General features: G+C 37.9%; 1 protein-coding gene across 10 annotated transcripts in view; it reads right to left on the reverse strand.

The window, feature by feature from the left end:
- Positions 1-27,794, reverse strand: part of DOCK10 (dedicator of cytokinesis 10) — a 278,280-nt gene that overhangs the window by 122,421 nt on the left and 128,065 nt on the right. For all 10 annotated transcript variants that reach the window (XM_046018397.1, XM_046018398.1, XM_046018396.1 and 7 more), the window contains exons 3-4: positions 21,847-21,936; positions 3,240-3,322 (exon numbers count right to left, since the gene is read on the reverse strand). In XM_046018397.1, the coding sequence (XP_045874353.1) occupies positions 3,240-3,322; positions 21,847-21,936 (173 nt within the window). The remainder of the gene's footprint in view (positions 1-3,239; positions 3,323-21,846; positions 21,937-27,794) is intronic.

Raw genomic sequence — 27,794 nt, forward strand, 5'->3', positions numbered from 1 at the left:
GGTTCCATTCTTTCGTACGTGTCTGTCTGGTTTTCCCAACACCACTCATTGAAGGATTGTCCCTTCCCCATGGTATATTCTTGGCTCCTCTGACATCGTGTATTTTTTTTCTTTCTTGTCTCCTGCAAATCCCAAATTCAGTGCTGATTTTTTTGTGTGAAGGTTTACATTTTATACTCTAGCCTGAAATAATATTTCTCTCCAGTATCTTCCTATGAACAGACACTTAAAAAAGCAAAGTTCTGGGGTGCCTGGGTGGCTCAGTGGGTTAAAGCCTCTGCCTTTGGCTCGGGTCGTGATCCCAGGGTCCTGGGATCGAGCCCCGCATCGGGCTCTCTGCTCCGCAGGGAGCCTGCTTCCTCCTCCCTCTCTGCCTGCCTCTCTGCCTAGTTGTGATTTCTCTCTGTCAAATAAATAAAATATTTTTTTAAAAAAAGCGAAGTTCTTAAGAATTAATAGTAACACAATTTCAAGTTTAAAGAATAAAAATTAGGGATATGAACACATGCTTCTCTTTTCACTACATCATAATTGCAAGTTTTTATTTTGGAGCCTCAGCAACCCATAAAAAGAAATGATCAGTTTAACTTGGTAGCAGACATAGGAGAATTCTCCTAATCCAGGAGGCATGAACGTGATTTACTTCTAATAGCCTCCCAAGGCCAAGTAAATTATCTGTTTCCACGACTGACCTAAATATGTGTAGTCCTTGATGGGGAACGCTTAGGCTTTGTAAAATCATTTTGAAAATAATTTTCTATTCAGTGTTACAGTCTTCATCATTTGAGGGGAGGTGTGAGGATAATATTCTGGAACTTCTTATTTTCAGTTTGAATACACATAGTTCATTAAAATCTCCTACTTTGCGGCAGTATTATTCTTCCCCTTCTTGGTATCGACTTCCACTTCCTTTAGTCAATTAAGGGAAATTCTCAACAGTATTTCAGTTATGTTTGTCTCGTTTCTCCTGAGGTTTCTTCTCATGCTCCATGAGAATTCTAATTCGATGATGATATCTAGGCTGTGTTGTCACGGGAGGTGTTTCTTCTGTTGTTTTAATAGAGGATGAATACCACGAAGATGAAATCTTTCTTTATTTTGCTTGAGATTATCATGGACATAAGAAAAGGTGTGTGGGGACAAAGCCACTGAAGATTTCAACAAACCTTGATCCCAGGTGGGATCTAGCTCGGCATCAAGATCCCTGCTCAATAGGGAGCCTGCTTCTCCCTCTCTCACCAACCCCCTGCTTGTGCTCTCTCTCTCTGTCGAATAAATAAATAAAATCTTAAACAACAACAACAACAATAATGATTTCAATGGTCCTGAAGTCAGCAGGAAGGTGTATACTTGGGAGGGCAGCAAAATGTCACTTACTACAATCTCTTAATTCATATGAGGTCCTCCAACTGCTTGGACACAGCTTCCAAGTCATAACCACTTCTCAGGACAGTTTTTAGAAAGAGGAAGTCTCGATGTTAAAAAATGCTTTGCTTTTCAGTTGTGCCTACAAAAATTGTATGACTAACGTGCAGACATTCCAAATATAGTAATTACTCAGGAAAGCCTAGCATGTGGTGAGACCTTCCCAACATGAAGTTAGAGGAGTTTATCTATCAGAAGCAATCTGAATTTAAAAGAAGATTCAGAGACTTGGTTAAAATTAATATTCACTGGCTTGCAAAAAAAAAAAAAAAAGATTTGCTGTTTTGGAGGAACACTATTTTGTTCTTAGTAATGCAATTGAAAAATAAATGGCCCCTTTCCCCTCCACTTTTTTTTTTTTTTTTTTTGGTATACTCACTGCTACAATCCCATTTTCCTTAGAGTAGCTCAGGTGATCTTTTAAAGAAGGAAACTGGATCACATCACACTAGGTTAAAATTTCCGCAGGCTTCTGTTGTGGTGAGAGTGAATCCAAGCTCTTTTCTGGAGTCTTCCAGCTCCCTTGTCTCCTTCCACAGTTTCATATTACTCCAGCTTTTCTAACCATCAGTTCCAGCCTCCCCATTCTGCTCAGGAGACCATGCTGGTTCCCAAGCCAGGGTGCCCGCCCTTGCTCTTCCCTCTGGGCCTCCTTTCCAAGATCATGGTGCTGGTAGCTCCTGTTCCTTCATATTTGAGCTCAGGTGGCACCTTCTCTGAGCTATTCCACGTAGCTCCTTCAAATTCTGTATTAAGGAGTTGAGAGCAGACCTTCCAAGCATCCAAGTCTGGAACAGTTGTTTCTGGGGGCAGAGGAAATCTGGGCCAATAGTGCCCAAATCTAAACCATGTGTCCACTAGAAAGTCAGATGTAATGTTTATCTTCTCTACATATTCACTTGAGGGAAGGGCTAATAACAACCTCACTTTTGACTAAGTGTTTTTCTGGATTATTTGCATCATTGTAGTTGGATGACCCAATGCATTAGGGGATTCCGATTCATTGCAGTTCTTTCATTTAAGCCACTCCCATCCCAGCCAGGAATGTTGTATTTCAAAATTTGCGATTCACTTAGTTTATATATCCAATAAGTAGTTATTACACACTGACCATGGGCCAGGAATTCTCTCAGCCTATAGGGGATTCTGCAAAGAAAAGTCCCTGCGCCTTGGGGATTTTTGCTTTACTGGGGGACAAAGAACCTGAATAAATGACTACTTTAGTTCAGGAGTAGGTCAGGCAAGCTTGTCCATGAAGGTAACATTTGAACAGGTGTAAAACAAAGACATCTTCTCCTAAACATTTTCTTTCCCCAGAGTACAGAAAAAAAAAAAAAAAACTATTTATTTTCCCTTTCTGCTGTTCTTAAACATATATCACTTCTGTGGAAGTTGTTTATTTTCATGACTTTTGATATCACAGCATGAAAACACAAGAAACCAGTGGCAAATCTGAACGCTAAATAGAGAACATAGTCAGAAAAATGTTTTGGTCCAAGCTGTTCTTTTCTAGTCCTGTTATATCTGCTATTGAAATGACAGCTCACAAAAGAGTGATATAATGATACTTTAAGACTTTGTTTAAAAATTAAATAAGAATAATTTCTGTCTCGCAATTGATTCTGTGCATATACAACACAATGTTTGTATATTGTTGAATAAAATGTTCTATCGTGATAATTATTTTTAAATTTTATGAAATATACCTACACACTAGGTTAACACACATGTAGTTGTAAACAATGGTAGAACTTAAGCAGAAATCATATTTTGTATATGGAAACACCCAAGGAATACTCTTGATAGGTTCTTACCGGGGTAACTGTCGGATGTCTCCAGAGTACTGTTCATATTTGTAGTTGACCACATACCATTGGGAACTATAAAATTTACAAGCCTGAAAGAAAAAAAAAATGACAATTAAAAATTATCATTAAAAAGATCAGCTGCCCTGGCAAAAAGCACAGCGAATACAGTTCTCATAATCTCTGGAGTAGTACTAAGGTGACTATGTCAGCAATTTTAAGATAGGTAAGGGGCTTGCTCACTATAATCATTTCGTATTTTCGGGTGAAACAGAACTCAGACCTTTCCCAGACTCTTGGAGGAGGAACTATTGAACAAATTTATTTTATGCCAAATCTATTTTATGCCATCAAGGAAAGTTTAATTTAATCACCCAATGAATCATCCCAGATACATTGCTAACCTCAAGTACTGTCATTTTTCAGCTTTCCTTAGCAACCTCCCATTATTTAACAGTTCTTAGTGGTAGAAGATACTATTTCTATGTAATCTTTTCATCGTACTTTTAGCCCATTTCTGCCCATTCTTGAGTCAGTAACTTATCTATTCTCTTCTCTAAGTCAGCTGTGTTGTCAATTTGAAATTAGTTTTTCAGTTTTACCTCAATGTTTTCTCAGGGCCGGCCTTCTCCATGATTATTCATTGATTTTTATAAATATATATGAATAAAAGATGATCAAAACTTGATATGTAAATGGATGATTTTCCAGTATTTACCGATGGCAAATATTTCCCAAACACCTACCATGCACCTAGCAATGTATTGACCATAGTAATGGGGGTTTCACTAGGTGTTTTTTTTTTTTTTTTTTTTTTTTTTGAGAGCTTGCTTGAGGTGGGGAGGTAAGGAGGGGTGGGGGTAGAGGGGTAGGAGGGTCAGAGGGAGAGGTAGGTAGAGAATCTTAAGCAGACTCCACACCCAGCATGGAGCCCCAGGTGGGGCTGGATCTCATGACCCTATAATCATGACCTTGAACTGAATCAAGAATCAGATCCTTAAGCCACTGAGCCACCCAGGCGCCCCTCCCTAGGTGGCTTTTAAGATTTCTTTTGATTCTAAAACTACATGAACCTGGGGATTCAGCAGCTGACATGAAGATTACAAAGAGATCTTGTCTTCTCCAGTGGAGAAAATGAGGAGCAATGTTTCCTGCAGTGTGAGAAATAAAGATCTATGGTTCTTGGGGCCCAGGAAGGGGACAGGCAAGGAGTTCTGTGTGAGAGGAACCACTTGGGGTGTGGAAGTGCTAGAAGCAAGGGAAACACTGGCACTGTCTTTGTAGAAAGAAAGTGGGAGAGTAGGGCCCTGAAGTGGCGGCAGAAAGGTTGATGGAGAGCACTGGGTGCAGGCAATGGCTCAAGATGCAGAGAAAGGCAGAGCGAGGGAAGAGTAGTTGGGTGTCCTCAGCAGCTCTGGACTTCTCTGGCCTTGAACTTTCTCGGTGCCATGACCTTATTTGTTCCGGGAAGCACCCGCAAACGGGGGATCGAGGGTAAACAAGGCGTGAACCTGGGACCAAGACTGGAGTAGGAGAACGTTGGCAGAGAGTAGGGGAGAAAAGCGGCAAGACAAATGAACATGGATAACGGCAAAGGGAATTCAGGAGATGGGGATGGGCTGTGGGTGGAGGACGGGAAAGGGAACATTTAGCTAAAATGAAATCACTTAACTTGCGATTCCTGAGCCAATTCTGCAAATTGCATGTTTCTGGAAATAAGAGGAAAACTAAGCCCTGATAGGCTCCTTGGCTAAAAAGTTCCATCTTCATTTCAGATCAAGATGCCAAGGATTCAGGCAAAGAGCACATGGGCATGAGGCATCCCAACGCCATGGAGACAGATTTTTCCTCTTACTGCCTTTTCTCTATTCCTGGCAACAAAATATATTTAGAAACAGAAAACAAAAAGCATAAAACCTACTCCCTTTTTGCATTCCCTTTCAATCTTATTTTTCTGGTACATAGTTTTACCTGGTCCCCCTCTGAGTGTATATTTGAACTTGAATGTTGTTTTTTTTTTTTTAATTCACTTAATGGCATATTCTATATATTTTTACACTGGCTTTCTAAATTTTATGACCATTTTAAATAAGTATAATAAAATATCATATCTGAATTTACTAATCCAGTCTCCTAGTTTGGGAGGTCATTCATTCATTCAACAAACGTCACTGAACCCTTACTGGGCTGTTCCATGTGATGTGAATACATCAGTGAACAAGGGACAAAAATGCATGTTTTTTTGAAACTTATGTCCTTGTGAAGAGCTGGTCAATAAACACAAAATAAGTAAATTGTGCATATGTTGGGAAATGGTAACCTTCATGTGAAAAAAAGCAGAAGAGGGGTATAGATAGAATTGGGGAAAGGGGAAAATTTAATAGAATGTTTAGGGTGGGTAGTGCAGAGATGCTAACATTTGAGGAAAGACTTCTAGAACAGGACAGAGTGAGACAGTTACTATAGCTCTACAAATTTTGTGCCATTGTAGAAAATATGAGTTTTTTTAAAATAACAATGAATCCTTTATAAAAAATGAAAATTAAAAAAAAAAACCAAAACACGAGTATTCAGAGTGTTTGTTCATGCATTTGGTCTTCCCATCCACTCCCAAGTCTGACCCATTTGTGGCTATTTTCTTAGGATAGAGTGCTCAAAGTATTTTAAGGATTCTTGGTAAAAACAAATAAACAAACAAACCTACTCAAACAAAGTGCATTAGTTATAAGAAAAAGGCAAATTGATGGTACAGCTCTGAACCGGGATTTACATAGCTTTCTTTTTGTTCTGGAACTAACTTACTAATATTGACTTTCAACATGACTTTTGGTCAAATCATTTCATTTATTAGGATCTCAGATTTAGCTAGTGAACAACCAGAATATTAGATTGGATTGAGAAATCTCTGTCCCATAATATCCATCTCTACCTTCCCTAATCGGAAGGTTTTAATGGGACAAAGATGCACTGGTTTACTCATTACCCTTTCTTGCTACTGAAAGTATCTGCCTTTAGCCCCCCCACCCCTCCGTAAACATGTATATTTCATGTGCATTTCAGGTGATAATCACAATGTGTCACAGGCTTAACTGAATCTGAGATATGTACATCCTGAATCCCTCAGACCCAAAATGAATGTGAAACTTTCTTATATTACTACAGTCTAGCAAAGAAGTACTTGTTTTCTGGTTTGGAGTGGCACCCAATTGTTAGATTCCACACTATTAGGTGCTTTACATAGGATTTTTTAAAAAAAAGATTTTATTTATTTATTTGGCAGACAGAGATCACAAGTAGGCAGAGAGAGAGGGGGAAGCAGGCTCCAGACTGAGCAGGGAGCCCAATGCAGGGCTCGATTCCAGGACCTAGGATCATGACCTGAGCTGAAGGCAGAGGCTTTAACCCACTGAGCCACCCAGGCACCCCTTTACATAGGATTTTAATAAGAACTCTATGAGATTGTATGTCTATTTTATAAATCACAGAGGTAAGGAGAGGCTCAGATCATTGCCAAATGTCCTACATATGATAGAAGTGTAGGCGCATCTGGACCATCATTCCAGACATTTGTGTGGCATTTTTGCTTCTGTCTTGGAGTCAGACAGACCTGGTTTTGAATTTTGGTGTTAGCTGTGGGATTTCAGTTAAGTAACTTAGTATCTCTAAATTTCTTTATCTGCCTAAATAATACCAACTTCATAAAGATCTAATAAGATACTTCCCATAAAGCATCTAACATAGGGTAAGTACTTAATAAATACTTGCTTTGAAAATAACCAGTTTTCCCAGCATGTTTGACTCAGTGTATAATTCACATTCACAACAGTTGATAAAGCATCTTGTTTTTCTTGATTTATGACATACAGTTTTGGAGAGATATATGAGCTCTGATTATCAAAGAAGTCTGCTTTAACCAAATTCCTTCTGAATTTATTTGCTATGTTTCACGTATCTGGTGGTGGGCAGATGAAGACTGGGAGGGGGTGGAGTAGATGGTCCTTAAAAATCCTTCTAATTCTGTGATTTCTTGGATTCTGAGACAGCTAGTGCATTTTACAAACACATAAATGTTTCTCCTGCATAGAAATGGCATTTTGGAAATGTTATGCATGGAAAATTATTCTCTATTCTTTGTTCCAGCCCAAACAGTCATTCTCATTAAGATCTATTTTAATCATGACTACAACTCCTCTTTGTCCAAAAACTAAGCTGAAAGGACCTGTTGCAAATTCAAAGTTCCAAGCTACCACTCTGCTTGTTACAGCAAGTGTTCCATTTCCCCTTTACTAACTCCCTAGCCCACGACACGGGTTTCAAAATGCCAGCTCCTTATCCTTGCAGGCTGCCACCACCTACTTCAAAGAGGAAGACTGAATATCCAGCAAAAGTGTGCTGAGCTGGTGAATTTTTCTAAACAGCAATGCCCCAATTCACATTTTATTAATTTATTATGTTTGCCTGTTCAGCTTTTATGCTTGCTATCTTTGCTGTTATGCATTCAGACACAAAAAAGCTGAGCAAGGTCAACATGCTTGAAGGCTTTTATACCATTAGGATAATGCTTCCTAAAGTGCATTGTGTTCATTAATTATTAGGGATTGTTAATTAAATGCAGATTCCTGGGTCCCACATGAGATCCACTGAATCATACTCTTCATGAGGCCCCCAAATCCAACATTCCACTGGAGTGGCGATGGGGTCTTTGTGCTGGTTGTCTGTGAACTGAAAGCATTAGGGTCCTGACTTTGTACCGTGAGGTCTAGTAATTGAGGTTACCCTCCAGCTGAAAGACCAGGGGACGTATCATCTCTAGCATAGCGTTTTTATTTATAGTGGACATTCAATATTTGTTTGAACGAATGTATTACCTATATCTTTTTTCTTTTAGAAATAACTAAACATGACACTGTGAAAGTTCTAAAAATCTAAATACTTTAGAAAAGATTGGGCAATTGTAAAGGACACCCTAAAATACTATAAAGAAAATATTTCAATTTTTGCTTTCCTCTTCTCTTTAGAGAATCATCAGAATCAATTCAAATCATGTTACTTACCTCAAATAGCAATTTGGGTTTGGCAACGTAATTTGTCCATATCTTAAAAGGGCTGGTTATTAGATTCTGGCTACAGAGGAATAAGCAGGTAATAAATGGCTTTTCAAATGCAGAATTCTTTTTCTTTCTGGATATAGAGGTTTATTTAATTACACGGCCAGTTTCTTGCCAGAAAGATGTATGTAACCACAAAAAGTGTTAGTTGTGACCCTGAGTCACCACTGGGATTAATTCTGTATTTGTAAAATGATGGTGGTAATTTCACATTCATGCCAGTCTTTATTAAATTTAGAAGTAATTATGCCTATTGTATAAATGTTGAAAATGTAACATCATGAAATTATGTGAATTTAGGCAAATTATGTACTGAAAGAGTGGCTGGATAATTTATTGTCCACACTGAGACATTACAAAATGAGAGAAGGGGCTGTTAGTCAGGCTCACAGGTAGAACATGAGACTATTCCTGCAACCAGGACATGGGGTCATTCAATATGTTGATATTTTAGAGAAAAAGAGAAAAGGCACTGAAAGTATCTTTTTTTTCTTTAATTGGATCACATCTATGTATCCCTTTAAGAGGAAATAATTAATTTTTGCTGTACAAAAATAAGTGAAACAAAATGATTTTTTTTAACACTTATACTACAGTCTTGGGAAAGAAGGAAAAATGTTTGGACAAAAATAAGTGAGGTAAATATAGATATGATTCAGTTTCAGAAATCATGGTATAATCCAAACAATAATGGGTTTTGGGTCTGGATTTTAAAAATATTGCTTGATACTAAACAGTGTTACTATGGATATAAATATACATGTACAATATAAAATAGAATGTCATATCAAATGCCAACCATAAATGAGAATCATTTCTCAGCTATTTTGTTACTTTAAATTATAGAGCAGCCTAAATTGTTATCTAAATTGGGAGCGAATCAAAATACTTGGTTTGTTTTTTTAAACTGTGTTGTATTAAGGCAGTTGAGCAAACTGTAAAATTGGACTTTCATAAATCACACCTGTGCCTGAGCTGGGAACATACATTCTAATTTCCCAGCTAGATCCCACAAGAAATTTGTCAAGACATGAATAATGGATAGTACTAAAAACCTTTGTAATATTATGATCAAAATCATTCTTTTCATGTAAGGCATAAAATCTGGGTTGTAATTCAATGTGATTGAAATTTTTAGGTTCAAACTTAAAATGGGTTCATTTTAAACATTTTTATATGCCAGGGTTCCAGACTTGTACTTCTGTGTTTCCATCCACTTGTCACTAAACATTATGGGATGATTTTTATTATAGAAGAGGAAGCCAATTTAGAACCAGGAGAGTTCTGCATATTTGGAAGCAAGACTATTATTCTAGGGATTTTGGCGATGAGACAATAAGACAATAAATTTCTTCAAGGTCTTTAATGTGAAACTCAAAACTATTTTGTTTTCATCAGGGTTTTCTATATACATTTTATCCTAATGCTACTAAAAAATAAATGCATTTGAATTTACCTTTATCAACTTTTGCATGTTTAGTTTATCTTTAGTTTTATCCATGTAGTGTAAAAAAGAAAATGGGTGATCCATTTTGTCCTGGCCATGACAGAAACAAAAGTATTATACATAAATAAGATTAGGTCCAATATAGGACAGTAATAGATTTTGATCTCATTTTCCCATTACTTGAAGTTGCAAAATAAATACAGCTGAACTTGTAAATTCACTTTTAAAAGACACACACAAAATGAAAAGTCCTGTAACCTCTAACAAAGACTTACAGTGAACTAAGGACCCCATTCTTTAAAACAGAAACAAAGTTTTTTCTATTCATACTAATTTTATTAAAAAAGGATTATGGGAGTGCCTGGGTGGCTCATTCGTTAACCATCTTCCTTCAGCTCAGGTCATGATCCCAGGGTCCTGGGATCAAGCCCCACATCAGGCTTCCTACTTGGCGGGGGAGCCTACTTCTCCCTCTCCCACTTCCTCTGCTTGTATTACCTCTCTTGCTGTCTCTCTTTATCAAATAAATAAATAAAATCTTTAAAAAAAAAGGAAAAAAAGGATTATGGCTTTTTTCTAATCTGGAGATTTTTTTTTAAAGTTACATTTTCCCCGATAGTTTTCAGTAATTAAAACTGTGCAGGTAGTTCTGATGCTTTATCACAGGAGTTGGTTCAACAGTGAGGAAAATCGTGCTTTCTGTGCTCTGGTGGAAAGTGAATGAATGCATTAGAATCATTCCCTTTGCTGACTAATGATTCAGAATCCGAAAACGGCGTTAATTTTTACTTAATTTATACATGCAAAAAAAAAGCAGAAAATCATTATCAAAACACTTATTCTTATTTCAGGGTAAGTTTGAGTGCACTTATTCTACATATGAGATTCAAACAGTTTGCGTAAAGTACAAAGGCACTTTGACTAAAAGAATAGTTTCTTTATCAATGCCCATAACATGCAGTTCAAAATTAAACATGAAGCACATAAAATTATTTTAATTATAAAAGGGAGAAATGGAATTCCTTATTTTCTTGAAACAGGATACATTTCATTCTAGTTAGATATGTTTCTTTTAGTTAACAAAAATGGGCAGCATAAATTACATTTTAAATCATAGCCAATCCAACTCTCCCCATAATTTTCTTTCCCATGTCTGGGTTCCAAACTATTTAATATCTCCTTTACTTCTCAATAGGATGCAGCTTCTACCTTGAATATTTATGATTTTATATTGAATTAGTTGAATGCTATCTATCTAGGTCCCAGTGGTGGAAAAGGAAGAAGAGGCGCCTCAGAGGAAGAAATTTCTTTTTCGATATTATATTCATTTGATCGTATTATTTTTTATGTTTATAAAATTTCCCTTAACAAATCAAGCACTATTTTATTATACAATGGAACAGCCTACTGAACTATCTTTAACATATGCATAGAGTATTTTGACTGAGGAGTTCCAGTACTTTTATTGGGTTTACTCTCAAGGTGCTTTGTAGATAAAGAGATAACAATGTACTAACACCTTCTTTGATAAGATAACGCATCTTTTCAGAGTTTAACCCACTGTAATCAGGTTGATCTCACAGCCTCTGAAAATGTTCTGTTAAAGAACTGCCTATGAGAGCTACCCTACAACCCAGCAATTGCACTACTAGGTACTTACCGCAAAGATACAAATGTAATGATCCGAAGGGGCACCTGCACCCCAATGTTTATAGCAGCAATGTCAACAATAGACAAATCATGGAAAGAGCCCAGCTGTCCATCGACAGATGAATGAATAAAGAAGATGTGCTATCTATCTATCAATCTATCTACCTATCTATGTATCTAGCTACGTACACACATGCAATGGAATATTACTCAGCCATCAGAAAAAGAAATCTTGCCATTGGCAATGACATGGATGGAACTAGAAGATATTATGCTAAGTGAAATAAGCCAGACAAAGAATTATCATATGATTCCACTCATATGTGGAATTTAAGAAACAAAACAGAGGATCATAGGGGAAAGGAGGGGAAAATAAAATAAGATGAAATTAGAGAGGGAGACAAACCATAGAAGACTCTTGACTATAGGAAACAGGATGAGGGGACATGGTGGGGGATGGGGTAACTGGATGACAGGCATTAGGGAGGGCTTGTGATGTGGTGAGCACTGGGTGTTGAACACAACTGATGAATCATTGAACTCTAACTCTAAAACTAATAATACACTATATGTTAATTAATTAAATTAAAATAACATAAAATTAAAAAAAAAAAGAACTGCCAATGACTCTGATTACCAAATCCAGTGAGTCCTTTCTTATATGATACTTTTTGGCATTTTATATCATTGACTCATGCTTGCTATGGACTCCTTTTTAATTCTAAAAAATCAATTTCCTCTTGCTTTCTTCATCTCCCTGTCCACTCCATCTCCACCTCCTAAGCAGGGGCCTCGTTACCAGTGCCCTGCATGGGAGTGTAGCCCAAGAACCTTCCTCTCAGCTCCAGCCAAGTTCCCATGGCATTCCTGGTAAACCTTTGCAGGCTCAAAGCTTCTACTTTTCAAGTGCAGAGCAACTGCCCTCCCCCTTTTCCTTCCCCCTACATTGAGACCTACCTATTTATCTTCCTCCTGGGCATCTATGTCTCTACATGCAAGTTTGCCAGTGACATGATCTCATTCGCTTCATCCTTTCCTCCTTGAGCCATCTCTACTTTCTTCTGAGCATCTTATTTAAATCACCACAGAGCTATCCAACTAGTAGCCCCACGCTGACATGTGGGAGTAGTCGCTGCCATATTCCTCTCCATTACTTTCTTTCCAGTCCCTAACTTCTCTCAATTCTGTGTGTTTACTATCACTGCTATCGCACTGCCATATGTTAGTGTAGGTCTTTAGCCCAGCTGGACTATTAAAATAAGTAGTCTTCTATCAGTCCAACTTCTCCTCAGTCTTATGCATCCCCCTGCACAAGCAAGCCAACTCATTCTCTGTGTGTTTTTGGCTAATTTTTTCGACCATGTGAACCTGACCTTGTTTCTCTATTTTATGGTACTACTCCAGGGATCCTCGTCAGATTGCATTGGAAAAATCCAATGGTGGGGTCTGTTATTTCTTGCCTGGTGGTGAGCTCCTTAAATTTGAGGACTGTGTTATGTCCATTTGGTATCAACAACTTAGTAAGTGCTATCTTGTTGAATAATAAGCCCAGTCCAGTCTTTCATACAGTGGACAAGGCCTTTCACTGCAGACACTTTGTATGGGATCCATAGTAACAGCATAATCAGTGGGAGAGGAATTTTCTATGTGAAGAATTTAACCCTTTGTAAAGACAGGGTAACCAGCTTCACCCAACTGAACTCTAAAGGAGTAGCTTGTTTAAGCCACTGAGTTCACATTTGCTTCTCAGACAAGAGAAAAAAATAATTCAATAATTAGTTAAGGGGTTGAAAGGAGAAATTTTAAGGCTGGAAAAGGTGCTATTCTGAACCTTATTAGCATTATTATTTACAACAAACTTTGAAATTAACCTTGTATATACTTGTGATTTGCTGCATGAGGCCAAGTCCATAGAACAATGATATATGGGGTATATTTGAGATTGTGTCCTAGTATTCCAAGTTTACCCTCTGGACAAATTTAGACACTTTTGATACAAATGTAAGAGGTTTGTCCATGAAAAGAAAGAAATAACTTATTTGATCTTTTGGGAACTTTAATATTTCTGTTCTCTTCACCACCATCTGCCTTAATGAAATGCATGTCAACTTTCACCTAATAGATTCTTTAAGACAGACGCTTAACCAACTGAGCCACTGTACCCATTCACCTAATAGATTCTTGTTTCACTTGAGTTGTACTCTGTCCCTAGTTTCTGATAATCTCCTTCCCTCAGATTCACATCAGCATTTCTCAAGATGGTTTTTAAGAGACTTTGGGAAAATGGACAGAATTTCTCCATGGTCAAAGAAATATTGGAAATACTATAGGTTATATTCTCTTCTGAGAGAATCTCTGTGGATATTAGCAAGCTAAAGACTGAGTGTGTGTGTGTGTGTGTGTGTGTGTGTGTGTGTGTGTCCTGTGGCCATCCCGCAGACCTGGATTTCTTTTCTTTTTTAAGATAGATATTATTTATTTGAGAGAGAGAGAGAGAAAGAACTAGAGGGAATAGGATCAGAAGAAGTGGACTTCCCACTAAGTAGGGAGCCTGATACAGGACTTGATTGCGTGACTCCAGGATCATGACCTGAGCCAAAGGCCGACACTGAAACAACTGAGCCACCCAGGCGCCCCAGACCTGGCTTTCAGCAGAACATTCCATGCGTCTGTGAAACTGGTTTCTTCTCTGATCTCAACAATTTGTCCCGTCTGTTTTTAGTGTGGATTTTCTACCAAAGCTTAGAGATTTCTACATTTATTGTCTGCTTTCAATCTGATTTGTATTTCCTGTTCAGTCTTGGGTCTTATTTCATCATTTTTTTCTTCCTAGAGAAGCCAGTATTTCTGGTCTAGAACCTGCTTAAAATCTAAACCTTTCCTTGTCCCAACAACCTAATAGTTTCTAGATGAGGATAGTACCTAATCTGTGTGTGTGTATGTGTGTGTGTGTGTGTGTGTGTGTGTGTGCATGCACGCGTGTGTTTGTTCATATATAAAAGTAAATATAGGGATGCCTGGGTGGCTCAGTCTGCTAAGCACCCAACTCTTGATCTCAGCTCAGCTCCTGATCCTAGAGTTGCAAGTTCAAGCCCTGCACTGTGCTCCACACTTCAAAAAAATAAATAAATAAATAAAAATAAATAAATCAATTAATAAATGTAGACATAGTTCTTTGCTTCTATTCTTTTAATGTTTCCATGACTCTTAACATCCCCAAGTGCTATATGTCTTGACAAAGTGGGGCTTGGATTCTTGAATTTGTGATTTACTTCTACCTTCATCATTATTCTACTCCCGCAGCAGATGGGTTTCCAGAGGTTGGAGAGGCCTTGTTGGCAGAGTGACTTGCTGCAGCTAAGTACTTTATCAGTATTTCTCTCAGCCATTCAGCTGAAGTGGTCCCTAGACCATTGCTCCCTATTGGGCCACAGGATCTCAATTCTCAATTCTCAGCTTTCATTCTCTTTGTTAAGAGAGACCCAGCTGAGAACTTAGTTTTAATTAGTCTTCTGAGCTACTGGCTTTATATTATTCTTATGTGTATATTAAAATGAAAACTTTGCCATAGAAGTTTTGCTTAAGAAGTCTGCATCCTGTTTGTAGATCCCTTTAATTGCTCTCCCAATCCCCAGTGGGAGGGATGGCTCTTGCTTTAAGACGGAAATTTTTTTTTTTTTATAGTTATAGTTGTTGATTTTAAGCCGCTTATGAGAATCTGATAAAGACACTGCTCCCTGGTTGTTATTCTCCAAGTATTTTCTTTTTTCTTTTTTTTTTTTTTTAAATATTTTTTATTTATTTGACAGAGAGAAATCACAACTAGGCAGAGAGGCAGGCAGAGAGAGAGGAGGAAGCAGGCTCCCTGCAGAGCAGAGAGCCTGATGTGGGGCTCGATCCCAGGACTCTGGGATCAGGACCTGAGCTGAAGGCAGAGGCTTTAACCCACTGAGCCACCCAGGCGCCCCTCCAAGTATTTTCATATCGTTGCTATATTTATTTTTAGAAACACAATATTGGAATTATTAATATGCTTATTTAAAGATAAAGAAACTGAGGCAGGAGGGGCGCCTGGGTGGCTCAGTGGGTTAAAACCTCTGCCTTTCGCTCAGGTCATGATCCCAGAGTCCTGGGATCGAGCCCCGCATCGGGCTCTCTGCTTGGCAGGGAGCCTGCTTCCTCCTCTCTCTCTCTCTCTCTCTCTGCCTGCCTCTCTCCCTACTTGTGATCTCTATCTGTCAAATAAATAAATAAAATCTAAAAAAAAAAAGAAACTGAGGCAGGAAAGTTAAATGTTTATCAAAATGAAGGACATATTCCCTTGTGAACAGTGAAAATATCCTCATCAGGTCAGGCTGTTAAATGAGTGGTTTAAAGGCATTTCTCAAAGCGGTCAGAGGTAACCAAATTGGTAAGGACATGGAGCATGGGGGTCAGAGAGACCAGGGCCTTAATTATGGCTCTGTGTGAAGTGGGACAAGTTAATCAATCAACCTAGAACCTGTGTTCTAGGTTGTAAAGTAAGGTAGTAAGACCTATCACGCAGAATGTGATATCAATAGTATACATATATGTACCATGTTCACTGATGGCTTGATAATAATTTATCATAACTTTGTGAAGAACTTTAGTGAAATAAACCTATACTCTTGTCGGGGGATATTTAGACTTCTATTGAATCGACAAGGAAGAGAATTAATAACAGATAAAACAGAAAAGGGACAGACTGTTCATTTTATTTAAACTACTCTTAAAAATATGAAGTCATTCCGGATTAACAAAAGAAAAGAATGCTCACTGCCTTTCAAATGATGCTGAGAATTGTCAAGGTAGAGCGAAGTGAGAGATAATTCAAAATCAGTATTGAACTGGATGTGTTTAAATTAGATTCATGCCCGTTTGCTGCCTAGCAACCACAGTATTTGTCCTCGCCACTCCGTGGGGAGCCACAGGGCACTTAGTGCAGAGAGGACCACAAAGGTTGCTTAGTGCAATGAAGCAGGGGCTGTAAGAGAAACACGTGTTTCTACAAAACATCAATGAATTCATTTCAGTGCTGGCTTAATCCGGTTTCAAAAATCCAACCAACGTTTCTCGAAGTGTGAGCCATTAACTATAGGCATCGGAGTTACCTGGTGAAAATGAGTGGGCCTGTCAAGAAGGGGACTGAAGGGTGTAGTCCTTCCAGAGGGTAACAGTAGTAAAGCATCTTCTGGGCACTTAGCATCCTGGTTAAGAGGCCAGAGGCCATTGTGACTACAAGGCAAGTGTAATGATGCTGGATCTGTCCCAGCTCTGTGATGCTGAATACTTGCTTAATCTTTCTATAAAAATTTCATCATCGTTACAAATTGATGCTGCTGCTGCAGCAACATATGTTTATTATAATCACTGCAAGTACAGAGCTTAGAAGTGTATCTGGCACAAAGCAAGTCGTCGATAAAGGTTAGCTGTTATTATCTACTGGGGTCAAGATTTCTTGCCAGCATAATTCTCTAGGATCATTCCTCAGTCTTAACCCAGCTCTCTGGTGGCCCTTTCTTTTTATTTGCTGTCTCTAGGCTTGACTATTCATGGTCTATTATTATCACATGATATTTGTAACTAGGGTTTATCTTCTTCCTATCCGGTAAGTATAGGCTTTCCCTATTTCCATCCTTAAAACCAAGAAAACTGTGGCAGTTTTCACAGGTAGCGATGGAGAAAAATTAGCAGGGAAGAGAATAATTTTTTCCCAGGCTTCCTCTTCTTTCTTTTCTTTTCCTCTTTCTGCTTTAGATCCATGCGGTTGAGAAAAGCTTAAGGTTCATTCATGTTGCCCAGACACATGCTCTGTCCTGAAACTTGCAACATAAAATTTGGGCAGATATCTGAGAACGAAATTAAAAGACATTGTACTTGACTTCTCCTTGGAGAAGTTCTTAGGAGAGAGGAGAAGCCGAGGGTAGAAGTGAGAAAAGCAGAAATAACCCCAGGCTGCAAGCAACTGAAAGGTAGGAACAAAGGTAAAGGGGAGAAATTTTGCCCCAGGAGAAATAGCAAAACAAAGCCAAATTTTATGGCCAATCACTTCTCCCCCAAAGTTGACATTCTCAAAAAACTACAGAAAGACAGGGGTCATGCCGGCCATTGGAAGTTGTGGTACAGAAGTTCATGAAAGCAACAACAGAACTAAAGACCTCTAAGGACACCTAGAATATCTTCAGAGGTCTCCAGTGTGGCTGTTCTTTTCAGGTTGGTTGTCCTTTCCTTGGGAAAGTAGCTAAACTTGACACCATGATTATTAGATCCAGAGATTGGGGCTTTCTGACTCCATCTTGAGATTTAGCATTTGAGCTGATTGGCCCCACCCTGAAGGCATGCCAGATAATAAAACAAGCAAGTGTGAAGAGCCAAGGGATGCAGCAGGTTGGCCATGAAATCCAAGGTCTCAGAGCCTCAGGTACCAGGGCCCCACAGCAGACCACTAAGAACCCCTGGTTCATGTGAGAGTGATTTTTCACAGCCTAAAGCAGACTGCTGAAAACCTCGAAATAGACAAATACCCAGTGTACACAGAAAGAGGTAAAAAGACCATGAAATGAAAAGTTCCTAATATTGTGGAAATGTTTATAAATCCACAATAGTTCTATGACAATTGGTTATGAAGGACTATATCGGATGAACTTAATTGGCTCCTATGATGGACAGACCAGACCAGCAAGTGGAATCGTAAACCAAAGCAATAGTGGATTTTGATCATTCTGCATATTTTCACTGTCAAAGTAAAATAGTAATAATAATAAAAAAATCTGATGTAATCTTTAAGGCAACTAATGAGTGATTTAAAGAATAAAGTTGGATTTTAACTTTTGGACACGATTTTAAGAGAGACACTTGAATTGCCTCCAATTCTGGCAGCATTTTAAGATGTACTCTAACTACTTTTTTCTGCCTGCCTCTCTGCCTACTTGTGATCTCTGTCTGTAAAATAGAGAAATAAAATCTTAAAAAAAATAAATATTTTCTTTTGGTTTTATTTATGGCACCTTTAATCATATAAAAATTAAAATTAAAGAATTTTATTTCCTTAAATCTGTACATTTCTCCTAAATTTCTGACTAAAAATGTTCTCCTATAGTTTTAATATTTTTGTTTTTAAAATTTATACTGTTTTTATTGACCTAATGTTAATTTTTGTATTAGTGTGAGACAGAACCTTAACTTTATTTTCATCCAGAATGAATAACCAAGTGGTATTTGTGAAATTATACACCCCTGAGAAATATCTGAGAATGTGAAATGCCATGTTTGTCATTTATTATGTAACCATATTTATTTGGATATGTTTCTAGATATTCTCTTTCATTTCACTGATTTATTTGTTTATTCCAGAAGATAGAAAAATTTGGAGAGTGTTGCAGATTTTCAAAGCTAGCATTGGTTTAATACCAAGGTGAGGAAAGAAAATTAGAGCTAATTTCACTCATGAATATAAATGCAAAAGTATGAAATAAAATATTAGCAATTTGAATTCAGTAAAGTATTAAGGTAATAATACAATTTGAACAAGGAAGTTTATACCAGAAATACAAATATGGATCCACAGGACAGAAACCTATTAATTTTATTACAGAGCTAAATTCAAGTGATAAAGCTATTATATCAGAAGACTGCATATGAATTTCATATTATAGGGTAGACAATATTTAGAAGCACTTAAAGAGACCAGGAAAGATCCTTCTTACACATTTCTTTTATGCCAGAAACTGTCATAACACCAAGTTTCTTAAACATCAAAGATGCTAAAGGCCTCCCTCTAAAATCAAAATTAAGACAGGATGTCCAATATGAGCATTATTATTCAACATTGTTTCAGAGATATCAGATAATAAAACAAGGCAAGAACAAAGAAAATTTTAATTGTTTGCAGATGATACCATACACACTTAAAAATCAAATAAGAACCATAAGTGGTGTCTTTCTATCTGCAAAAAAATAAAGTAAAAACGAAAAAAAAACCCACCTAATATTACAAAAGAACTGTTAGGATAAGGACATTTAGTGAGCTGGTTATACATATTCAAAGATCAATATATTTTCAAAAATATCAGCAATGAACAGTAAGAAAAGGAATTTGTTTTAAAGAAATTCTCTCATTTGCGGGTTCCTCAGTGGCTCAGTCAATTAAACATCTGTCTTTGTTTCAGGTCATGATCTGAGGATCCTGGGATCCAGTCCTGCATTGGGCTCCCTGCTCATCGGGGAGTCTACTTCTCCCTTTATCCTTTCTCCCTGCTTGTGATCTCTTTCTCTCTCTCTTGCCCTATAAAGTAAAATCTTTAAAAAAATTCTCACATTTGCAACAAAACTATAAAGTACCTGGAAATAAATTTAACAGCAAGTTAAAGATCTTTACATAAAAGTGCAATGTTTTAGGGAAGAACACTCAAGAAGAACTGATTAAATATTCCCAGATAGGAATTCAATATCATAAATGTTTCATATCCCAAGTTAACACCTATTTACATATTTGTTGAAGAACTTTTGTAGACCTTGTCTTAGCGATTCTGATTTTTTGTGTGTGTAAAAAATGATTTGTCAACTCTTTTTTAACCTGTGATGCCCTACCAGATATTAAAACTTCCTCTAAGATGAATGTAAACAAAGTATTTTGGTACTGACTTCACATTTATTATTTTTATCAGTAAATACGAAAATAGTATACCCAGATAGCCTGATGTTATCTGATCCTGTTCTTTTTCCTTTTTTTAACTCCTTAGAAGGCAGTGTAATTTAATGTGAACTCTGGGAAATAAATATGGAACTGGAAAAAAAGACCCGTAAATTTATGGCAGAAGATTTGGACTGAAGTGTATAACATATGTATAACATAAAGTATGTATGATTAATACAGATTGATATTAATATGTATGCTAATAAAGCTAGCTTATATTCATGCACATATGCTTAAGAGCTGAGGAAGGGTTTTGCTATGGGATATAGCTTTAATTAAATACTAATTGGGATACAGCATTTTCTGTCCAAATTCAGTTTGACCTATGCTAAATTTTCCCATTGCATTTTCTCTAACAGAAGGATTAGCATCATTTATTTACTCTGGGAACATCTTCTAAGAAGCTGCCCTAGAGCATTCTAGGTCTGGTTAGAAGAAGAAGCAGTTTTGTAGGTCTCTCTTATACCATCTTATACCATCTGAATGCAAGCAAATGCTATACCAACAGATTATTATCAGATTATTATCACCATTAACTATTTCCATAATTAGTCTGAAAAAAGATGTATCTCTCTCTCTCTCTTTTTAAAAAGATTTTATTTATTTATTTGAGAGAGAGAGATAGTGAGAGCATAAGCAGGGCAAGGAGATAGGGAGAAACAGGCTCCCCACTGAGCAGGGAGCCCAAAGTGGGGCTTGATCCCAGACCCCTGATATCATGACTTGTGCTGAAGTCAGACGCTTAACAGATTGAGCCAATAATTCTCTCTCAAAATAGAAACTCTCTTATACAAAGTTCTCACATCCTATGGCTTTGCCAACAACTCAGTCTAGGTAAGCAAAATAAAATTAAAATTTTCCATTAAGAATACAGAACTACCCCAAAGATACAGATGTAGTGAAAAGAAGAGCCATCTGTACCCCAATGTTTATTGCAGCAATGGCCACAGTCGCCAAACTGTGGAAAGAACCAAGATGCCCTTCAACGGATGAATGGATAAGGAAGATGTGGTCCATATACACTATGGAGTATTATGCCTCCATCAGAAAGGATGAATACCCAACTTTTGTAGCAACATGGACGGGACTGGAAGAGATTATGCTGAGCGAAATAAGTCAAGCAGAGAGAGTCACGTATCATATGGTCTCACTTATTTGTGGAGCATAACAAAGAACACGGTGGACATGGGGAGATGGAGAGGAGAGGGAGTTGAGGGAAACTGGAAGGGGAGATGAACCATGAGAGACTATGGAATCTGAAAAACAACCAGAGGGTTTTGAAGGGGTGGGGGGGTGGGAGGTTGAGGAACCAGGTGGTGGGTAATAGGGAGGACATGTACTGCATGGAGCACTGGGTGTGGTGCAAAAACAATGAACACTGTTACGCTGAAAATAAACAAATAAAAAAAAAAAGAATACAGAACTATTCCTCAATGTGAGGATTTTAAGCAATATAAAAACAAAAGGAAAAAAAAAAAGTACAAAGCTTGAAGAGTGACCAGGTACTGAAAAATGATTAACAGGAAAATGCAAAGAATTTACAGGTGACACCAGCTGAAAGACATCGATTAATCATAGCATTTGGAATTCTCTATTGAAAAGTAAAGGGAGGCAATGATGATAGGAAGTTGTACGGAACACTACCAGGGGGAAAACAGAGCTTTATAAAGTAAATGATTGGAAGCTCACATTTACCTCTTTCACCAGTAAATTTTCTGCTTTGTGCTCTGCGTCTTCAGGTACCGTGGAGTACAATGTCCGGATATCCCAAGACACCGTCGCCGTCTGGGAAGAACGATAAAGAGAAATTAAGTTTCTCCAACTTAGAAGCACTGAGCAGACCATCATACCAAAAATACAATAGAAAAGTGTCTTCAATTTTATTACCTAACAGTAAAGAAGACAGAGAAACTTTCAGTCTCTAGGAGAGAAGAGCCAACCCTCCAATAGCTCACCAATGCCAGCACTATTAAATTACTCTCTATCAGTGGAGCTCATAGTTTGAGGCTATTTCATTTCACTGCAGGAAACAACAGTTGGGACATATGTGTATTCTGACCAGCTTATTTCTATTATGTCTTTTGTTGTTGTTATACTCCTAAAATAAATTTGAAGTGGAAGAGAAAACTTATAAAAGCATCATGATTTTAATCGTAGTATAAATAGTTTCTTGAAGGTAAAGTTAACCCATTTTTAGAAGCTGTGAGTGTGTGTGTGTGTGTGTGTGGTCACAATTTTAGGGGTGGAAGGAAAGCAAGGGCATTCAGTAAACCTGGATCTTGAAGAAAAAAATAACTCATGCTTTGGCCTCATTCTTTTCTTAAAATAAGTGAAATGTTTTCACCTTCAGTGCTCAGCAAACAACTCTGCATTAAATGAATAGACATATGTTAAAAGTACAAATGATACCGTGGAGTACAATGTCCGGATTTAATGTCTGTCTTAAAATAAAACATCCAAAACAGAATTTCATAGGTTGTTTCTTATTTATATCATATAGAGTGTTCAGCTCCATCAAGTTGGGGGGAGTGTGGTAGACCCTAAAAATGGTAGTTTTCCCTCACCCGTCTGCAGCTTTCTTTAGTCTGTACTCCTTGGTGGTTCCAGAGGCCCTGGGGTGGTGAGTCTGTTACCATACATGGCACCAACCTTTGGGGTTTTTTCGTTTGCATATCCCCAAATCCTCAAATGATTCATCAGCATTTCTAAAGCAGGAACTAAAGTTCATTTGAATTGTTCTAGATGAAGTGTGTTTTTTTTCTAGACCAATTAATGAAACAGATGAGAATCTCAAAACCCCTCTTGAGTTTTGGAGAAGCTGGATAGAGAAGGGGTTCAGGGAATTTGGTCCCGAGTTCACAGCTGCTGTGGCAAACTCTACCACCAAGGGCATCATCAGACCTTTTCTTCCAGTCCAAGACTCCTGTTTTCTTCAAATGACCCTTTTGCTTCATGCTTGATATATTCCATGAAGGCAAGAACTTTGGTTTCTTTTATTTGCTACTATAATCTCAGTGTCCAGTTGGGTATTTAAATATTTATTTGTTAAGTATGTCGAGTGTGTGAGTATGGATATGTGGGTTCTGTGCATGAGTGTGTGTGTATGTTTGTGTGTGTGTGTATGTCTGTCCGGTATGTGTCTGCATGAGTGTGCATGATTAGGCATAGTACAGGAGTGTGTCTGTGAGTATGTGTGCATGGGTATTGATGATGCATGATGGTATGCTATATTTGAGTGTGTGTATAAGTATGTGTAGTGTGAGTGTGGGTATGGTGTGTGTGTGCTGTGGAGCACATGTGTGTCTGTGCATGTATGAATGGGTATGCTGAGTGTGTGTGTGTGTGTGTGCATGCCTGCCTGTGTATACTTTGGAGCACGGGGTTTAGACACTGTGAAAGAGGAAGAATGTCATGTGAATCTATCAAAATCACAGGATAAAAAATAATGAGAAAATGAAATTCTAGATACATCATATGATAAAAATCAACGCCCATCCTAAAATGCAGTTGTAGACTGAGTTTCCTTGATCAGTGGATTTCACTGCAGTTGTGTGAACAGAGTCTGGAAGTGCTACAGGGCCATAGTTATCAACACAAGCCAAGTGTAGATACACCCATGTGAAATAAGATAGGGCCAATTTAGGACTTATTATTTAGATATTACATTTTTGATTCCTTTTGAATTGCCTCTTTCAAGTTGTTTCTTTTTTTTTAATATTTTATTTATTTATTTAACAGAGAGAGAGATCACAAGTAGATAGAGAGGCAGGCAGAGAGAGAGAGAGAGGGAAGCAGGCTCCCTGCTGAGCAGAGAGCACGATGCGGGGCTTGATCCCAGGACCCTGAGATCATGACCTGAGCCGAAGGCAGCGGCTTAACCCACTGAGCCACTCAGGCGCCCCTCAAGTTGCTTCTTTTATGTTGTATACTCCTTAGAAGATGAAGAGTACATAAACTATATTTAAAGTTTGAAGTAAAAGATTAAAATCCATGCTAAAATTGAGTTTTGGAGATTCTTTCTAGATTTTTGTTATCTGGGGAGAACTCATTTCCTGTTTGGATAGATAATTCTCAGATACACAGTGTCACCAACTTGGTGTCTCTGGGGAACATTACATACTATAATCTACTGGCAAGATTAAGGGTTTTTTCTCTCTAGTTAAAACAATTTTATATATTTCAGTCATTACTTTACAATACATTTTTATACAAAAATACCATTCTTCTTTCTCATTATCCTGTGCAGTTCCCTATTAGTTCCTTGCTTTTAAAAACAATAGTTGCTGGAGGTGAGGGGAGCAAGATCGTGGAGGAGTCTGAGATCGAGAGGTCATCAGGAGTTCAGCTAGATAGTTACCACACCATTCTGAACACCTACAAACTCAACAGGAGATTGAAGAAGAGCAGCAGTTCTAGGAACAGAAAATCGACCACTTTCTGGAGGGTAGGATGTGCAGAGAAGTGAATCCAAAGCACCAGGAAGATAGACCATGGTGGGGAGGGGCTGGTGCCTGGCAAGTGAGAGAGCAGCAGCTGAGCACAAAACCAGAATGTTTAGAAGTCTGCTCCACTGAGGGACATCACTCCAGAGGCTAAGCAGGGGGTGGAGGCCTCTCGGAGACTGTGGTCTCAGACACTCGGGCCACAGAAAGAACCAGGGGTGTCTGAGTGTGGTAGAGCTCCCATGTACCAGAGTGGGGAAGCTGGCTGCAGAAACTGAGCTGAGCAGTGGGTTCTCAGCTCGGGATTACCTTAAACCATGATCCAAGTCACAGTCAGGCCACTGCTCTTCGAGCAGGGACCCCACAAGCAACAGATCCAGGGAGACCCTCCCTTCCTCCTCCGGGAGGAGTGGTGCAGGAACATATTGCAGGAATCTGCTGGGTTTGGAGACTCCAAACGGGGCCATGTGCCAGAGATAGAAACACTTGGTCACAGGCCAGGTGAGTATGGAGTACTGTGGAGACCAAGGAGATGGGAGGGATTGACTGCTTTTCTTTGAGGGTGCACTGAGGAGTGGGGCCCCAAGCTCTTGGCTCCTATGGGGCCAGAGACTGGGAGGCCACCATTTTCATTCCTGTCCTCCAAAGCTGTATGGAGGACATACATTTTGTTTCCACAAAAGCTACTGAGAGCGAACCCGAGCAGATTACTTAGCCTGACCCCGGGCAAGGGCGGTGCAATTCCACCTCAGGCAAAGACATTTGAGAATCACTGCAACAGGCCCCTCCCCCAGAAGATCAGCAAGAACATCCAGCCAAGACCAAGTTCACCAATCTATGAGAACTGCAGAACTCCAGAGCTAGGGGAAAGCAACACATAGAATTCATGTTCTTTTTCCCCATGACCCTTTAGTTTTTTAAGGTTAAATTTTTTAAATTCTATTTTTTTTCCTATTTATTTTTCTATTTATTCTATTTTTTTCTTATTCTATTTTTTTTTAAATTTTCCTCTTTCCTATTTTAACATTTTTAACTATTTTTTATTTTATCAATACCTTTTTAAAAATCTTTTTAAATTTTCACTGTTATAGTCATATTTAATCCCTTCATTGTATTTAAACTTATTTCTTGTATACATATACTTTTTTTTTTCCTTAAAATTTTGGGATACAAATTCTTCTACTAGATCAAAATACACCCTAAATCTAGTGCATAGCTTCCCTACATATATTCAGACCACAATTCTTTGAAATTGGGACTCAATAATAAGAGGAAAATTGGAAAGAACTCAAATAAGTGGAGGCTAAAGAGCATCCTACTAAAGACTGAATGGGTCAACCAAGAAATTAAAGAAGAATTTAAAAAACTAATAAAAATGAAACCACAACTGTTCAAAATATTTGGGACACAACAAAGTGTTCCTGAGAGGAAATTATATAGCAATACATGACTTTCTCAAGAAACAAGAAAGGTCTCAAGTACACAACCTAACCCTACACTTAAAGGAGCTGGAGAAAGAACAGCAAAGAAAGCCTGCACCCAGCAGGAGAAGAGAAATAATAAAGATCAGAGCAGAAATCAATGAAATAGAAACTAAAAGAGTAGTAAAACAAATCAACGAAACTAGGAGCTAGTTCTTTGAGAGAGCTGATAAGATTAATAAACCCCTGGCCAGACTGATCAAAAAGAAAGAGAAAGGACCCAAATTAATAAAATCATGAATGAAAGAGGAGAGATCACAACCAACACCAAAGAAATACAAACAATTATAAGAACATATTATGAGCAACTATACACCAGCGAATCTGGAAGAAAGGGATACATTCCTAGACACATATAAACTACCAAAACTGAAGCAGGAAGAAATAGAAAACCAGAGGAATGAATCTTAGAACACTGAAAAAATAAAATAAAATTTAAAAAAGGAAGAAAAAGAAAAAGAAAACCTGAACAGACCCATAACCAGTAAGGAGATTGAAGCAGTCATCAAAAATCTCCCAATAAACAAGAGCCCAGGGCCAGACAGCTTCCCAGGGGAATTCTACCAAACATTTAAAGAAGAATTAATACCTAATCTCCTGAAACTGTTCCAAAAAAATAGAAATGGAAGGAAAACTTCCAAATTCATTTGATGAGGACAGCATTATCTTGATCCCAAAACCAAAGACCCCATCAGAAATGAAAATTATAGACCAATATCCTTGATGAACACACATACAAAAATTCTCATCAAAATACTAGTCAATAGGATCCAACGGTACATTAAAATGATTATTCACCATGACCAAGTGGGATTTATTCCTGGGCTGGAAGGCTGGTTCAATATCCACAAATCAATCAATGTGATAAAATAATTAATAAAAGAAAGAACAAGAACCATATTATACTCTCAACAGATGCTAAAAAGCATTTGACAAAGTACAGCATCCTTTTTTGATCAAAACTCTTCACAATGTAGGGATAGAGGTTATATACCTCAATATCACCAAAGCCATCTGTGAAAAATCCACAGCGAATATTATTCTCAGGTCAGGAACATGGCAGGGATATCCACTGTCACTACTGCGATTCAACATAGTACTAGAAGTCCTAGTCTCGGGAATCAAACAACAAAAAGAAATAAAAAGCATCCGAATTGGCAAAGAAGAAGGCAAACTCTCACTCTTTGCAGATGATATGATACTTTATGTGGAAAACCCAAAAGACTCCACTCCCAAACTGCTAGAACTCATACAGGAATTCAGTAAAGTGTCAGGATATAAAATCAATGTGCAGAAATCAGTTGCATTCCCATACACCAAAAGCAAGACAGAAGAAAGAGAAATTAAGGAGTCAATCCCATTTACAACTGCGCCCAAACCATAAGATACCTATGAATAAATCTAACCAAAGAGGCAAAGAATCTGTACTCAGAAAGCTATAAAGTACTCATGAAAGAAATTGAGGAAGATGGAAAGAAATGAAAAAACTTTCTATGCTCATGGATTGGAAGAAGAAATATTGTGAAAATGTCTGTGCTACCTAAAGAAATCTACACATTTAACACAATCCCTATCAAAATACCATCCATTTTTTCCAAACAATGGAACAAATAATTCTAAAATTTATATGGAACCAGAAAAGACCCTGAAGAGCCAGAGGAATGTTGAAAAACGAAACCAAAGTTGGTGGCATCACAATTCCAGACTTCAAGCTCTATTA

The sequence above is a fragment of the Meles meles genome, chromosome 9 (assembly GCF_922984935.1).
Source record: "Meles meles chromosome 9, mMelMel3.1 paternal haplotype, whole genome shotgun sequence".
Taxonomy (NCBI): Eukaryota; Metazoa; Chordata; class Mammalia; order Carnivora; family Mustelidae; genus Meles; species Meles meles.